This window comes from Rhineura floridana, chromosome 7 (assembly GCF_030035675.1).
Source record: "Rhineura floridana isolate rRhiFlo1 chromosome 7, rRhiFlo1.hap2, whole genome shotgun sequence".
Classification (NCBI taxonomy): Eukaryota; Metazoa; Chordata; class Lepidosauria; order Squamata; family Rhineuridae; genus Rhineura; species Rhineura floridana.
In genome coordinates, this window is record NC_084486.1 from 103,159,410 (window position 1) to 103,176,058 (window position 16,649).

A 16,649-nucleotide genomic window follows, 5' to 3' on the forward strand; every position below is an offset into this window, starting at 1 on the left:
CCCAAGGTGTAAATTGTATTTTGGCATTATGATTGCTTTGTTGTTCTTGTTTAGCTTTACTCTGATTTTTGATATGACCAGTCTGCTCCTGGTCTTGGTTTCGCAGAAAGTATGGAACTTCTCCATCTTCTGCTACCAATTGTGTTTTTATTGTGTATTTTATTATATATGTGTGTGATTTTATTGTAGCCACCCTGAGTCCCTATTGTAGGGTAGAAGGGCAGGATAGAAATCTTTTAAATAAAATAAATAAATAAAATTATATAATCGATTTGATTCCTATATTGACCATTCAGTGATGTCCACATGTACACTTGTCTTTTCTGTTGCCCAAAAAATGTATTTGCAAGAGACAAGTTATTGGCTTCACAGAATTCAATAAGTCTTTCTCCTGCTTCATTTCTATCTCCTAAGCCTCATTTTCCCACAATTCCTAGTTCTTCTCTGTTCCCTACTTTGGCATTCCAGTCCCTCATGATTATCTGCACATCTTGTTTTGGTGTATGATCAATTTCTTCCTGTACTTCTGTGTAAAATCTCTCTAATTCCTCTTCTTCTGCATTTGCTGTTGGAGCGTAGACTTGGATGAAAGTCCAAAGATAAGGAAACAAAAATAAAATGGAAGCGCTTCATGGATAACTTCTTCCGTTTGCAACAGATAAAAAAATTGCAGCAATTTAGAGCATCAGAATAATTAGTGCTGTAAAAAACTAAATCAACCTGCGGAGCTCAGGACGAGGCAGCTTCTTATGTCACCATCTTTTCGCGTACTGTTAGAGATAATTTTGTACTTCATTCCTGATTTTTCAGGCATCATCTATGACAACTTTCTTTCTTCGTTCAGCCACTTCTGGGCCATTACTAAATTCTGATGCTGCTTTTATTCAGCATCTTCCCCCACAGGCACACATGTGCATGTGTGCACACTCATGTGCGCACACTCACACACACACACACACATACACTAGTTTCCCTGTATCAGTAACTAAATTCCTTACCCATGCTTTAGGCTGCATACACACATCATCTTATTCTAGAATCAATGGAGAATGAGTACTTGTTTCTTCTATGTAGTCTATACACAGTCTAGACCTATTGCATATTTTTTCCCCTGAAAAGTGCTTCTTGAGAAACTGGCTTCATTCCAAAAATAAAAGCTAATTACAGACTGATTCTGCATTACTCTCCAGTATGTCCATTTGAAAACAGATGAAAAAAGATGTTGGTGGTCCTGCAATGGGGGGTGTATTTATACCTGCCCAGTGACATTGTGGGTGGACGTATACCAAGATTGCAATCACTACTTCCTTCTTCATTCACCTGAGGCATGTGAAGGAAAGAAATGTGTAACAAATTACCACCACCTCCTTGTGAACAGCAGGATCTAGAATCAATCTAGATTGAAAGCATCATGTTGAGGATGAGTATGAAAAATTCCAGACTGAGAAAAACCAAATTTATCAGCTACAAGCGAGTTAGTGTGTACACAGCCTTAGTCATGAGTACTGGCCTTGTCCCTGAGCTCCGCTGGACAGTACAGACACATAACAGTGATATTGATTTAAACTGGGTCAATAGGAATAGACTAGGCAAGCATTTTATGGTACGATCAGTTCCTGAGCTGTGTTTATTTATATATTTATTATTTTAATTATATACTGCCCCATAGCTGAAGCTCTCGGTTTACAGCAACTAAAAACATTAAAACAAATATACAAATTTAAAAACAGATCTTTTTTAAAAAAATTAAAACACAATTTAAAAATGTAATACTATTTAAAAACACATGCTAAAATGCCTGGGAGAAGAGGAAAGTCTTGACCTGGCGCCGAAAAGATAACAGTGTTGGCGCCAGGCGTACCTCTCAAGAAGATCATTCCATAATTTGGGGGCCACTACAGAGAAGGCCCTCTCCCTTGTTGCCCAACTCCCAGCTTCCCTCCAAGTAGGTACCTGGAGGAGGGCCTTTGATCTTGAACGTAGTGTACGGGTGGGTTCGTATCAGGAGAGGCGTTCCATCAGGTATTGTGGTCCCAAGCCATGTAAGGCTTTATAGGTCAAAACCAGCACCTTGAATCAAGCTCGGAAACATACAAGCAGCCAATGCAAGCAGGCCAGAATTGGTTTTATATGTTCAGACCGTCTGGTCCCTATTACCAGTCTGACTGCTGCAGTTTGCACAAGCTGCTGTTTCCGAACCGTCTTAAAGGCAGCCCTACATAGAGTGAACTGCAGTAATCTAATTTGGAGGTTACCGGAGCATGGACTACTGAAGCCAGGTTATCCCTGTCCAGATAGGGAAGTAGTTGGGCCACCAACCAAAGTTGGTAGAAGGCACTCCATGCCACCGAGGCTACCTGAGCCTCAAGTGACAGAGATGGTTCTAGGAGAACCCCCAAGCTATGAACCTGGTCCTTCAGGGGGAGTGCAACCCCATCCAGGACAGGTTGGACATCCACCATCTGGTCAGAAGAACCACCCACTAGCAGCATCTCAGTCTTGTCTGGATTGAGCCTCAGTTTATTAGCCCTCATCCAGTCCATCGTCGCAGCCAGGCACCAGTTCAGCACATTGACAGCCTCACCTGAAGAAGATGAAGAAATAGAGCTGCGTGTCGTCAGCATACTGATGGCAACACACTCCAAAGCTCCGGATGACCGCACCCAACGGTTTCATGTAGATGTTGAACAGCAAGGGGGACAGAACTGACCCCTGTGGAACCCCATACTGGAAAGTCATGCCAAGTAGGAGCGGAACCACCGCAATGCAGACCCTCCCACTCCCAACTCAGCCAGTCTCCCCTGAAGGATACCATGGTCGATGGTATCGAAAGCCGCTGAGAGATCAAGGAGAATCAACAGAGTCACACTCCCCCTGTCTCTCTCCTGACAAAGGTCATACAGGGCGACCAAGGCTGTTTCCGTGCCGAAAACAGGCATGAAATCCGACTGAAATGGATCCAGATAATCAGTCTCATCTCATGTTGGGAGTATTTAGATTATTTCCAGAATTATGTATTCCAAAGCTTCAGACAAACTGAGATTTTTAAGAATAAGGGACTTAAGTTCTCACTGTAGCCAGAAAAAAAGTTGGTAAACAAATTGCCATAAACCATGCTGTAACTAACATTCATTCTTGGCACACAACCTTGAATTGCCATTAAAAACCAATACCATTTCTGTATGATCTGTTTTCTTTGGTAGTTAAAACAATATTAAAGTTCATTTCCTCACATCTATAAAGGTATATTTAAGACAATTGAGGAAATCAGTGCAAATGTGATTCATTCTCAGTCTAAAAGCAATCAAGGACTACTTTTCAGTCCAAACAAAGCAACTAAGGTATGGTGGTGATTTAATGAGGCTTCCTTTCTCCAGGATCATTTTTGTTTTTACTAGGACCCTTTGAGCCAGTTTAGACATTGCATTTTCCACACAGAGGTTTTAGAGAAACTCTTCCTTGTGCTGCTCGGTATGCAGTTCATTTACATTAAAAGAAAATCTCCTTCACTAACCAAATTTCATGCAGGAACTGTACACTAATACCAATGCTGTCAGGGATATTCAGATACTTGCAGACTTTGACTTGTCACAGACAAAGCTGTTCCAATGCCACAGACCATAAGGAGTTGTTAAATGTTATATCCACAGCATGAAAACCATCCTGGTGGAGGGCTTTTCAGTAATCACATGTGGGCCCATAACTTTTAAATCAGCCTTTAGTAACTGCAGAAAGAATTTTCAGCAACAGCGATCTTTTTTTTACAAAGTGTATCCCATGAGAGAGACAGTTTAAGTCAATTTCCAGGCACTTGATGTCAAGTGGACCAGAGAATTAAATATGAAATCTGCATGTTCTTTCTTCTGTAACAAGGTAGTTGTTATCCTTCATAGTGAAGAAGAGTGAATTTATATCTCAACTTTTATAAGTGTTGTCATTAATGGTCATGAAGTCCCATACTCTGGTGGTACTGGATCTCCTTTCCGCTCATTTTTTAAGAAATAAAGAAACAGAGAGATGTGCTATCATAGAAGAGGTATTGCTCTAGTTCACAGTTCCTTGGTTATTTTGATTCAGCATTGCACTTAATACTGTCTAGGCCTTGTTGGTGTCAGTACACATTGACAACAGAACAGCAAAGTGATCAAAATGTGAATTTGTTTCCAAGATTACATTTCAATTTTGCATTTTCCAGATAATTTCCAGGGACTATATTGGGCTACAATATAGAAAAAGAATGATAATGTTCAGTGTTTTCCTTTTGGAAAGGAAAGGGGCTTCTCCTCTGCCCAGTGCCCACACATGCAATCTCTTCCCTTCACCCTTCCTCCCTCACCCTCCCATTCCTGCCCTCCTCCTCCCCTCCCTGCCCTTCCCCCAGGTCAGTTTCACCTATCCTAAGCATGATTGCACAGGAGTAAATCCCACTGAATTCAAAAAGCATGCAAATGATCAAACCTGCCCTCCCTTCCACCTATTCCCTCCATCTCGCCACTTCCCTCCCCCTTCCTTCACCCTTCCCATCCCCTCCTGCCTCTCCTCCTTCCCCCCTCCCTCCCCCTCTGCCAAGTTAAGTTTTACCTATCCTAGCCATGATTGCACAGGAATAAATCCTACTGAACTCAGTAAGCATGCAAATGATCAGACCTACCTATCCCCTCCTTCCCCTCTCCTCTCCCTTCCTCCCTTATTTCTCCCTCCCCTCTTCCTTTTTCCTCCTCCCCTGCCCACTCCAGGCCTCCCTCCCCATGGTCAGTTTCTCCTATCCTAAGCATGATTGGAGGGGAGTAAATCCTACTGAACTCAATAAACATGCAAATGATCAATCCATGCTCAGAAAACCTGCACAGGATCCCATTTCTTACCTCCCGGATTAAAAAGCAGAGAAATTCACTAATAGGCAAAAATCAAACATTTAAAGTGACTATCTGAACTATATCAACTATTTTAATATTGTTGCTTCCTCCCTGCCAAAACAAGATCAGGACAGCATATGTCTTTTTTCTGTTATTTGGGCTGATTGCAGGTATTGCCACCACTCACCATTTGCTCAGAGGCACATGTTAGCAAATCCTGCCAAGCTACACAGGAAGTAGATTGAACTGGGAAAGACCAGCCCAAATTGTGTTTGCATTTTGGCAAATTTGTAGGGCAGTGCAATATCTCAGAGAGAAGGTCAGGTCTCCTGCTCTCCTGGTGCATTCAGTATAGGTGCCCAATTTCCCTGCTTTTTAAAGTTTGATAGAAATATCTGTTGCCTATAGGTACGTTCTTAAACCGCAAGGTTTTTTGCCTACTAGTGAATACGTACCCTTCTTCAAAATGACTGGCACACATCTCCCCACCAAAGATCACCCTACTTCATGCCCTCCCCACTGATGTGTGTGTTTTATTTATGTATTATTTGATTTATGTCCCACCCTTCCTCCCAACAGGATCCCAGGGCGGCAAACAAAAGCACTAAAAACACTTTAAAATGTCATAAAAGGAGACTTTAAAATACATTAAAACAAAACAACTTTAAAAACATTATTTAAAAAAGCTTTGAAGGCATCTTTTAAAAAAGGTTAAAAACATATTGGTTTTTTAAAAAAAGCTTTAAAAACATATTAAAGAGCAATTCCAACACAGAAGCAGACTGGGATAAGGTCTCAACTTAAAAGGCTTGTTGAAAGAAGTAGGTCTTCAATAGGCACCGAAAAGATAACAGAGATGGTGCCTGTCTAATATGTAACGGTAGGGAATTCCACAGGGTAGGTGCCGCCACACTAAAGGTCCATTTCCTATGTTGTGCAGAACTGACCTCCTGATAAGATGATATCTGCAGGAAGCCCTCGCCTGCAGAGCACAATAATATACTGTGTATATAAGTGATAAGAAGGTCTTTCAGGTATTCTGGTCCCAAGGTGTATAGCGCTTTGTACACCAAAACTAGAACCTTGAACTTGGCCAGGTAGCAAATGGGCAGCCAGTGAAATTTTTTCAGTAGTGGGGTGACGTGTTGGCGATACCCTGCCCCAGTGAGCAGTCTTGCCGCCGCATGTTTCACTAGCTGCAGCTTCCAGACCAACCTCAAGGGCAGCCCTTCATAGAGCACATTACAGTAATCCAGCCTAGAGGTTACCAGTGTGTGGACAACAGTGGTCAGGCTATCCCGGTCCAGAAACTGCCGAAACTGGTAAAAGGCACTCCTAGACACTGAGGTCACCTGGGCCTCTAGTGACAAAGATAGATCTAGGAGCACCTCTAGACTTTCAGAGGGAGTATGACCCCTTCCAAAGCAGGCAACTGACCAATTATCTGAACTCGGGCACTACTAACCCACAGCTCCCTCCATCTTGCTAGGATTCAGACTCAGTTTATTGGCCCTCATCCAGCCCACCACCGAGTCCAGGCAGCAGTCCAGGGCTTGCACAGCCTCTCCCGATTCAGATGTTACAGAGAAATTGATCTGGGAATTGTCAGTGTACTGCTGACACCTCACCCCAAATCTCCTGATGACTGCTCCCAAGGACTTCATATAGATGTTAAACAGCATGGGGGACACGATGGTACCCTGCAGCACCCCACAGCACAACTGCCAGGGCGAAAGACAATCACCCAATACTATTCTCTGAAAATGACCCTGCAGATAGTATCGGAACCACTGTAAAACAGTGCCGCAGATACCCTTCTCACCAAGTCAGCCCAGAAGGATACCATGGTCAACGGTATCAAAAGCCGCTGAGAGATCAAGAAAGAGTAACAAGGTTGCACTCCCCCTGTTCTTTTCCCGATAAAGGTCACCCACCAGGGCGACCAAGGCTAATTCAGTCCCATAACCAGGCCTGAACCCAGGAACGTGTCAAGATAATCTTTTTCATCCAAGTGTACTTGCAATTGCTGTGCCACAACCCTCTCAATCACCTTCCCTAAAAAGTGGGTATTTACGACTGGTCCATAATTGTTGCAGAACAATGGGTCCAGGGTGGGCTTTTTCAAGAGCGGTCAGATCACCGCCTCTACCAGGGCAGCTGGAACCACCCCCTCCCACAATGATGCATTGAACACACCCTGGATCTACCTGGTCAATCCCCCGCAACAAGCTTTAATAAGCCAAGAAGGCCAAGGGTCGAGAGGACATGTTGCTGGCCTCATCATATCTATATCTATCTACACACACACATACATACATATACAGAGACTATATATATATTAAGTGCAGTGGGGAATGCAACCTTTCCCCCCTTAAGACCAATAGGAATGGAACAATTCACCTCACACTCACCAGGTTGGGAAAAGTGATTTGCTTTCTATGTGGCATATTTTGCTCTTGGTGCTACATGTCTGCCCCCTGGCCGTGGCTCAAATCCCTTATTCCTAATGCCAATTAATAAAGACAAGCTAAGAATTTAGTGCTGTAGAATGTACTCAGCACATATTTAGAGGATCCGTTTTCTTTATTACCATTTCACATATTTATTTATTTATTTCACCCATTTATATACCGCTTATATTTAAATAAAACTCTAAGCGGTATTCAACAAGTCCTAACATCTTAAAGCAACAACTACAAAAAGAAAAATACAGATAACTGAACAAAAAAAATACAGATAACTGAACATAACTGAACAAAATGTAATATAAACACTGCATATAAAACTAAGTACAAGAAATACAAGGAAAAAACAATATACTGTACATAATAGACTAAACAGAATATTCCCTACGTTTCAAGGAAAAACAAACATGTTAAAACAAGCTTATTTTAAAACATAATAAATTAAACAAATCAGGTTCCTTAATCACAGTATAATAAAAAAACAAAATAATTAAAACAGCCGGCTCCCATTATATCAGAATTTTGTCTTACTATCGTTGGGAAAAGGGAAAAATCATTTAATTTACTCAAACACACCCTTACAAAATCAGCACATTCATATATAAACATATCAACATTCTAAACCAACACTCTCACACTTACCTCAAATCACACTCTACAAGCACTCACATAATTCAACCACACATCCTAAAAACAGCATACTCACATGTACATCCATGACAACCACTCAAATCTACAACTAATAGGCAAAAAATCTTGCCGTTTAATAATGTACCTATAGCCCACAGATATACATATTACATATTAGACAGGCACCATCTCTGTTATCTTTTCGGTGCCTATTGAAGACCTACTTCTTTCAACAAGCCTTTTAAGTTGAGACCTTATCCCAGTCTGCTTCTGTGTTGGAATTGCTCTTTAATATGTTTTTAAAGCTTTTTTTAAAAAACCAATATGTTTTTAACCTTTTTTAAAAGATGCCTTCAAAGCTTTTTTAAATAATGTTTTTAAAGTTGTTTTGTTTTAATGTATTTTAAAGTCTCCTTTTATGACATTTTAAAGTGTTTTTAGTGCTTTTGTTTGCCGCCCTGGGATCCTGTTGGGAGGAAGGGTGGGACATAAATCAAATAATACATAAATAAAACACACACATCAGTGGGGAGGGCATGAAGTAGGGTGATCTTTGGTGGGGAGATGTGTGCCAGTCATTTTGAAGAAGGGTATGTATTCACTAGTAGGCAAAAAACCTTGCGGTTTAAGAACGTACCTATAGGCAACAGATATTTCTATCAAACTTTAAAAAGCAGGGAAATTGGGCAGCATGAATGCACCAGAGGATCAAGAGACATGACATCCTGTCTGAGATATTGGACTGCCCTACCAATTGGTCATGTGGTGGTGGAGGAGAGCTTTGCAGATACCATGGACCGCGAAAAAGACAAATAATTGGGTGTTAGAACAAATTAAACCAGAACTATCACTAGAAGCTAAAATGATGAAACTGAGCTTATCATGCTTTGGACACATAATGAGAAGACATGATTCATTAGAAAATATAATAATGCTGGGAAAAACAGAAGGGAGTAGAAAAGGAGGAAGGCCAAACAAGAGATGGATTGATTCCATAAAGGAAGCCACAGATCTGAACTTACAAGATCTGAACAGGGTGGTTCATGACAGATGCTCTTGGAGGTCGCTGATTCATAGGGTCGCCATAAGACATAGTCAACTTGGAGGCACATAACAACGACAACAACAAATTTGTCCAAATGCAAACACAATCTGCTACACAGGAAGTGGATTGGACTGTGAAAGACAACCCAAATTGTGTTTGCATTTGGACAAATTTGTAGGGCAGTCCAATATCTCAGAGAGGAGGTCAGGTCTCCTGCTCCGCTGGTGCATTCACTACAGCTGCCCAATTTCCTTGCTTTTTAAAGTTTGATACAAATATCTGTGGGCTATAGGTACATTCTTAAACTGCAAGATATTTTGCCTATTAGTGAATTTTTCTGCTTTTTAATCCAGGAGGTAAGAAATGGGATCCTGTGCAAGCTTGCTGAGAATGAATTGATCATTTGCATGTTTATTGAGTTCAGTGGGATTTACTCCTATGCAATCATGCTTAGGATAGGTAAAACTGACCAGGGGAGGGAGGGAGGGGTGGCTGGAGTGGGCAGGGAAGGAGGAAGAAGAAAGAGGGGAGGGGAAGGAGAGGAAAGGCAGGTCTGCTCATTTGCATGCTTATTGATTTCAATGGGATTTACTCCTATGTAATCAAGGTTATGATAGGTAAAACTGACCATGGGGGGGAGCAGGGGTAAGGGAAAGGAGAGGGAAAGAGAAAGGAAGGGGAGAGGGGAGCAGAAGGAGGGGAGGGAGAAGGAGGGGATTGGAGGGAGAGGGGCAAAGGAAGGGGCAGGGGAGGGCAGGTTTGTTCATTTCCATGCTTATTGAGTCAAATGGTATTTACTCCCAAGCAATCATGCTTAAGATAGGTAAAACTGACCATGGGGAGGTGGAGGGGAGGTGGGAGAATGGGATTGGAGGGGGAGGGGAGGGAAGGGGTAAGAGGGAGGGATAGGAAGGAGGAGAAGGGAGTGGGTTTGATCATTTGCATACTTTTTGAGTTCAATGGGATTTATTTGTGTGCAATCATGTTTGAAAATGGAAATGGACTGCCTTCAAGTTGATCCCAACTTATGGCGACCCTATGAATAGGGTTTTCATGGTAAACGATATTTAGTGGTGGTTTTACCATTGCCTTCCTCTGGGGCTGAGAGACAGTGATTGGCCCAAGGTCACAAGGTGAGCTTCATGGGGATTCGAACCCTGGTCTACCAGGTCGCAGTCAAACACTGACCTGGGGGAGGGGCAGTGAGGGGAGGAGGAGGGGAGGAGATTGGGTGGGTGGGCACTGGGCAGAGGGGAAGCCCCTTTCCTTTTCAAAAGGAAAACATTGTGAACAGTATCATTGCTTTTCAGAGTTTTCCCCACCTTTTTATTCTACAGCAGGCACATGTAGCCTCCCACCCAAATTTAAACCAAAGCTGTCCCTGGCCACATCCACACCAGACCTTTATTTCTCTTTAGACAGTCATGGCTTCTCCCAAAGAATCCTGGGAAGTGTAGTTTGCAAAAGGTGCTGAAAGTTGCTAGAAGACGCCCTGTTCCCCTCACAGAGCTTCAATCAGAGCGGCTGACTCTGGACACTGGACCTCTGTCAGGAGAATAGAAGTCTCCTCTCAGCACCCTTCACAAACTACACTTCCCAGTATTCTCTGAGGGAATCCATGACTGTCTCACATTGTCCCGTCCAGAGCCGAAAGAATGAGGCTGGAGTGTGTGCGCAAGTAAATCTCGTTTTATTAGAGTAATGGATACCTCAAAGGCACTGCGCTTCATAGGAAACCCTACGCTAACTCACTAGAGTTCCTAACTATACTCTAGACATGCTCTGCAGCGTGTGAAGGAAGTTGACTCAACGACCCCCCACTGGGAGCAGCAGGCTTATATAGGAAATGTTTTCGAATGTAATCTCTGACTCCTTCGTAATTCCTGTCTTTGCCCTGTCCGTTTCTCGCGGCGACGGGAACGAGGAGACGGGACGTGCATCCAATGGCTCATCTGAAGACACCTGCTCCCGAGCAATGGGCTCGAGGTCAGGGGGCGGTGCCACACTGGAATCCTCCTGGGAACTGCTTGGCAAGGGAGGAGCTAGCACTGTCTCTGAAGCTTCCCCCCACAAGTCCTCTGCATCAACTGGGGGCAGTGCGCTCGGCTCCTTGGAAGGGCGTTACTCGTGGGAACTGGCTGGAGAGCAGGCTGCCCCCCTCCCGCACGATCCTGCTCAGACACAACAATCCCCAACTCTGCTTCTTCTGGCTGTGGAGGCACCTGAAACTCATGCCTTCCCCCTTCCTGTCCCTTCTGAGTTGGCTGCAGTGCAACATCATCCCCCTCTCCATGCTTTAACCCTTCCCACCCCTGAGGTCTAGGTTTCTCTGGATAAGCCTCATGGAATTCTCTCACCAAAGTCGGAGCGTGCACATTCTCCTCTGTTTCCCAGGAACGTTCAGTTGGATCGTACCCCTTCCAATGAATCAGGTACTGAAGACGCCCTCGGCGTTTTTGCGAGTCCAAAATCTGTTCTACTTCGTATCCTTCTCCCCCTCTACCAACAACGGCGCTGCGGGCTCCACTCATGGACGGTGAGGGTCGGGGGCAGCGTTCTTGGTCAACAATGCCCTGTGGAAGACTGGGTGCATCTTGAAGGTGGGCGGCAATTTTAGTCTGTAAGCCACGGGGTTAATCTGTGCCTCCACCTCAAAGGGCCCTACACGCCGATCCTGCAGTTTACGACACCGGCCAGGCATAGCTAGGAAACGTGTAGAGATCCAGACCTGGTCTCCCACTCGTATGAGGTCCCCCTCTCTCCGATCCTGGTCAGCTGCGCATTTGTAATCTGCTTTGGCCTGTTCTAGTTGCTCTTGGAGTAGCTGTTGCATAGCGTGAAGTTCCTGCAAGTGATCCTCAGCGGCTGGGACTGAGAGACTGTCTTTTGGGGCAGGGAAGGCTCGGGGGTGGTAGCCAAAATTGGCGAAGGAAGGAGTCTGTTGCGTGTGCGAATGCACAGCATTATTATAGGCAAATTCTGCTAAATGCAGGTAGGACATCCAGTTGTCCTGCTGATACCCCACAAAACAATGTAAATATTGTTGCAACACTGCGTTGACCCTCTCGGACTGGCCATCCGTTTGGGGATGATGGGCAGACGACAGCCTCAGCTCACTTTGCAGCAACTTCCACAACGCTTGCCAAAAACGCGATGTGAATTGTGTGCCCTGATCGGAAACCAGGCTGTCTGGCAGACCATGCAGCCAATACACATTTTGCACGTACAACTTGGCAGTGTCTTGAGCGCTTGGGAGCCCTGCGCACGGAATGAAGTGAGCCATTTTCGAGAAGGCATCAACGACCACCAAAACTGTGGTTTTCCCCTGCAACGGTGGAAGGTCTGTTATAAAATCCATAGTAATCATTTGCCAAGGTCCTCCTGGAGTAGGAAGGGGTTCCAGTAGCCCCGGTGGCTTCCCAGTGGCATGTTTAGCCCTCATGCAAGTGGGGCAAGAGCGAACGTAATGCTCTACGTCCTTCTTCACCTTGGGCCACCAGAACTCCCGAGTGACAGCTTGAATGGTCTTAAAAACCCCAAAGTGGCCTGCTGTGGGACCGTCATGGCACTGACGTAGTACCCTCACTCGCAGTTCTCTGGGGGGCACATAAACAGCTTCCTGATGGTGCAGTATGCCATTCTTCCATATAAGGTCCTTCTGTTCTGCCTGGGGTGACGCGCCCTCTTCGACCCACTGCTCCTGCACGAAAGGGTCCTGTTGTTGCGCTTCACACAATTCAGCTTCCCAAGAATCTTGGCAGGCCCCTACTACTCCCCGCTCAGGAGGGATTATGTACTGTAACGGTCTTGGGGTGGAATCCCTCAGAAATTCTGGCTTCCTTGAGAGGGCATCAGCCCGCTTATTCTGTGCTTGGAAGATATAATGAATTTTGAAATGGAACCGTGTGAAGAACTGAGCCCAGCGCACTTGCCTCTGATTGAGTTTATGGGCGGTATGAAGACTCTCTAGATTACGATCGTCCGTGCGCACTTCAATTTCATTCTGCGCCCCTTCCAGATGGTGTCTCCAGGCTTCAAAGGCATCTCTAATGGCTAATATCTCCTTTTCCCACACAGTGTAGTTTTGTTCAGAGTCAGTTAACTTTCTGGAAAAGTAGGCACAAGGCATCAGTTCTCCCCCTTTCTGGGCCGGTTGCAAAAGAACCCCTCCGATCGCGACGTCCGACGCATCCGTCTCTACCACAAAAGGGAGCACCAGGTCGGCATGCTGTAGTATGGGTTCGGTAGCAAACCTTCGCTTCAGGCTCTTGAAAGCCTCTTGTGCAGCTTCTGTCCATTGGAAAGGTCCTGAGCCCTTCAGGCAATCCATGAGCGGTGCGGTCTGATGGGAGTAGTTGGCTATGAAACGATGGTAGTAATTCGCAAAGCCCAAGAAGCGTTGCAAATCCTTCTTGGTCTTGGGGGGTTGCCACGTGAGTACACAACGAACTTTTTCTGGGTCCATTTCTACTCCTGCTGGAGAGATCCGATACCCCAGAAAGTCCAATGTGGTTAGGTCAAACCCACACTTTTCCAGCTTCGCGTAAAGACGGTGTTCCCGTAACTTCTGCAGCACTGCACGCACATGCGAGTCGTGTTCCTCGGGAGTATTCGAATAAATCAGGATATCATCCAAATACACTATCATAAAGCGGTCCACAAAGTCCCGAAAGATGTCATTCATAAAATTTTTGAAGACTCCAGGTGCTCCCGACAACCCGTATGGCATCACCAAATACTCAAACTGAGCGTAACGGGTCTTAAACGCAGTCTTCCATTCATGAGCTGCCTTAATCCTCACCAAGTTGTAAGCTCCTCTCAAGTCCAGTTTCGTGAAAATTTTGGCGGAACGCAACCTCTCCAACATTTCCCTAATGAGCGGCAGCAGGTAACTATTGGGGATAGTGAGCTGGTTTAGGGCTCAATAATCTTTACAGGGACGGAGCTCCCCCCTTTTTTCTTCACAAACAGCAGGGGTGCACCAGCTGGGGACTGTGAAGGGCAAATGAAGCCTTTCTTCAAATTGGCGTCCAGAAACTCCCTTAACGCTGCCAACTCTGGTTCAGATAGAGAGTAGATCCGCCCGGCGGGGATGCGTGCCCCAGGCACCAAATCAATGGCACAATCATAGGGCTGGTGAGGAGGGAGTTGCTCCACTTCCTTTTTATCAAAGACATCCCGAAAACTCCCATACTTGGTGGGCAAAGTTATCTCCCTTGGGGGAGGTGCCTCTGCCAACACCTGTGGCTCCTCTTCAGGCTGGCAATGTTGATGGCAGTACTTGGAGGTAAAAACCACCACAGCTTCATCCCAAAAGATTGTGGGGTTGTGCCTAACCAGCCAAGGCATACCCAACACCACTGGGAAACGCGGCAAGGATGCCACATAGAACGACAGGTCTTCCCGATGCCCAGGGACCTTCACTTCCACGGACTCAGTCACCCGAGTCACCCCCCCAAACTTCAGAGGCTGGCCATCTATAGTTTCCACTGCCAACGGCTGACTCAGTTCTCTTGTGAGAATAGTGTGGTGTAGCGCCAACTCTCGGTCTATGAAACAAGAGGATGCTCTGCTGTCGATCATAGCCTTGGCTAAGAAGCTCTCGCCTGAGGATAGGGTGATGCGAATGGGCAACAGAAGGGCCCCTTGGGAGGGAAGGGGTCGTAACGGAGGCTCAGTGTCTGTAGCACCCCCCAACTCTCTAGCCTCTACGAGAGCTGGGATGTGAAGTTTTCCGGCAGCTGGGATCTTCCGGTTTTGGCTGCACAATTTCTGGCGAGGTGTCCAGACTTTCCGCAATAGAGACACAGTCCTTCCCTCTGGCATCTTTCCCTTTCCTCCTCTGTCAATCGCGGTCTAGCCCCCCCCAATCTGCATGGGCTCCTCTCCCGAGACAGTAGGGATGCTAGTATTGGGCACGGGGCATGCACGGGGCAGCGGAGCAGCAACCTGACTCCGTGAAGTCTCCATTCTTCGCTCCAACTTTCTTCCTTCTAAGCGGCTGTCTATCTGCAAACTCAGTTGAATCAAACCCCTCAGTGAGTCGGGGTGTGTGGAGCGCGCCAGTTCATCCAACACTTCTGGACTCAGTCCATTTCTGTAGAAGTACATCAAGGCTGGGTCATTGTACTCCGTCTCCTGAGACAAAACACGAAAAGCATTCGTGTATTGCCCTACAGACCCCCTTCCCTGTCTCAGGGTCCCTAACTGGCGGGCAACCGTCTCCTTCCTCTGGGGGTCTCGGAACATGTCCCCCATCGCATTCTTGAAGGTGTCAAACTGGCACAATATCTGGTCGTTGCGAATCAAATACGGGGTGGCCCATTTTGCCGCTTCCCCTTCCAATAAACTGATGATGAACACCACCTTCGCGTCATCAGTTGGGAACTCAGCTCTGCGCACTTGAATGTACAACTCACATTGGGCTAGAAACATGGCAAACTGTTCACTCTGGCCCCCGTATTGCACAGGGAGCCCCACTGGAGACTTCACAGGGGCTGCCGCCCTGGGGGGCGCAGCCTGGACTTGGGCGACCAAGGCATGGAGATTCTGGTTATCCACTTGCAAGGCTTGCGTTGCGGCTCTGAGGTTTTGGTTCTCGGCTTGTAGGGCTTGCGTAGTCACTCGGAGGTTCTGGATCTCGGCATACAAAGCTTCCATGGTGATAGGTACTCCCCCTCTTGCTCCATTCTGGTCCATGTCATCCACCATGGGAACAGGTTTGAGTAGGGATGGTGGTTGAGTCAATCTGTCCTGTCCAGAGCCGAAAGAATGAGGCTGGAGTGTGTGTGCAAGTAAATCTCGTTTTATTAGAGAAATGGATACATCAAAGCATTGCGCTTCATAGGAAAGCCTACGCTAACTCACTAGAGTCCCTAACTATACTCTAGACATGCTCTGCAGCGTGTGAAGGAAGTTGACTCAACGACCCTGTGATGTTCCTCTATTAGTGTATATATGGTAAGTGCTGTTTGTATAGGAGATACATGGTAAGTGGAATGAAAGAGGAGGGGGGAGTGAATGGGCAGTAGAATGCTGGATGATTGGCTGAATGTTTAAAATGGCTGACAGTATAAATGGAAGGATGACAGGTAAATCTGGGTGGAAGGTGGATGTGAGGTGGATGTTAGTGGGTTGTTTTGGTGGGTTTATGAGAGGAGAGTGTGGAGTTCGGATTAATACTAAGACCAGTACCTCAGGAATAGATGAAACCATATGCTTAAGTGCCTTTTAAAGTAATCTTGTTATCTTTGTTATTTAATAAATATATTTGGTTTACCAAAGGCCTGATCCTTGGCTGGGGTTTCACAGACCAGAAGGGAGGGTAAGGTAAATACCAAGGCTGAAGAGTGACAAATGGTGGCAGCAGGGAAGGGAAGAATAACACCACAAGTATTCAGAGCAAACCAGAATTATCTGCATTGATACAAAGGGAGTGGGACAGCTTAAGCACTCAGTCACAGAGGTAACCTGATAGAGAGACTCAGGCAGAGTCTCTGGGAATACTGGTTATAGGACGTGACTGGTGGTGCTGCCTAGCAGGGGGATCTGTTGAGATCTGTGCTAGAGCAGGGAAAGAAACCATAAAAAAGGACAGTCCGGACTGGTGGAGTCCCTGGTGGTGCCTAGTGACAGGCAGTAACCACGAGCAGG

The 16,649-nt window shown here is 45.7% G+C and overlaps 1 protein-coding gene across 1 annotated transcript in view; it reads left to right on the top strand.

The window, feature by feature from the left end:
• CLSTN2 (calsyntenin 2) overlaps positions 1-16,649 on the top strand; it is a 786,289-nt gene that overhangs the window by 747,723 nt on the left and 21,917 nt on the right. Inside the window, exon 13 of the mRNA XM_061636759.1 lies at positions 1,670-1,681. Within this exon, the coding sequence (XP_061492743.1) occupies positions 1,670-1,681 (12 nt within the window). The remainder of the gene's footprint in view (positions 1-1,669; positions 1,682-16,649) is intronic.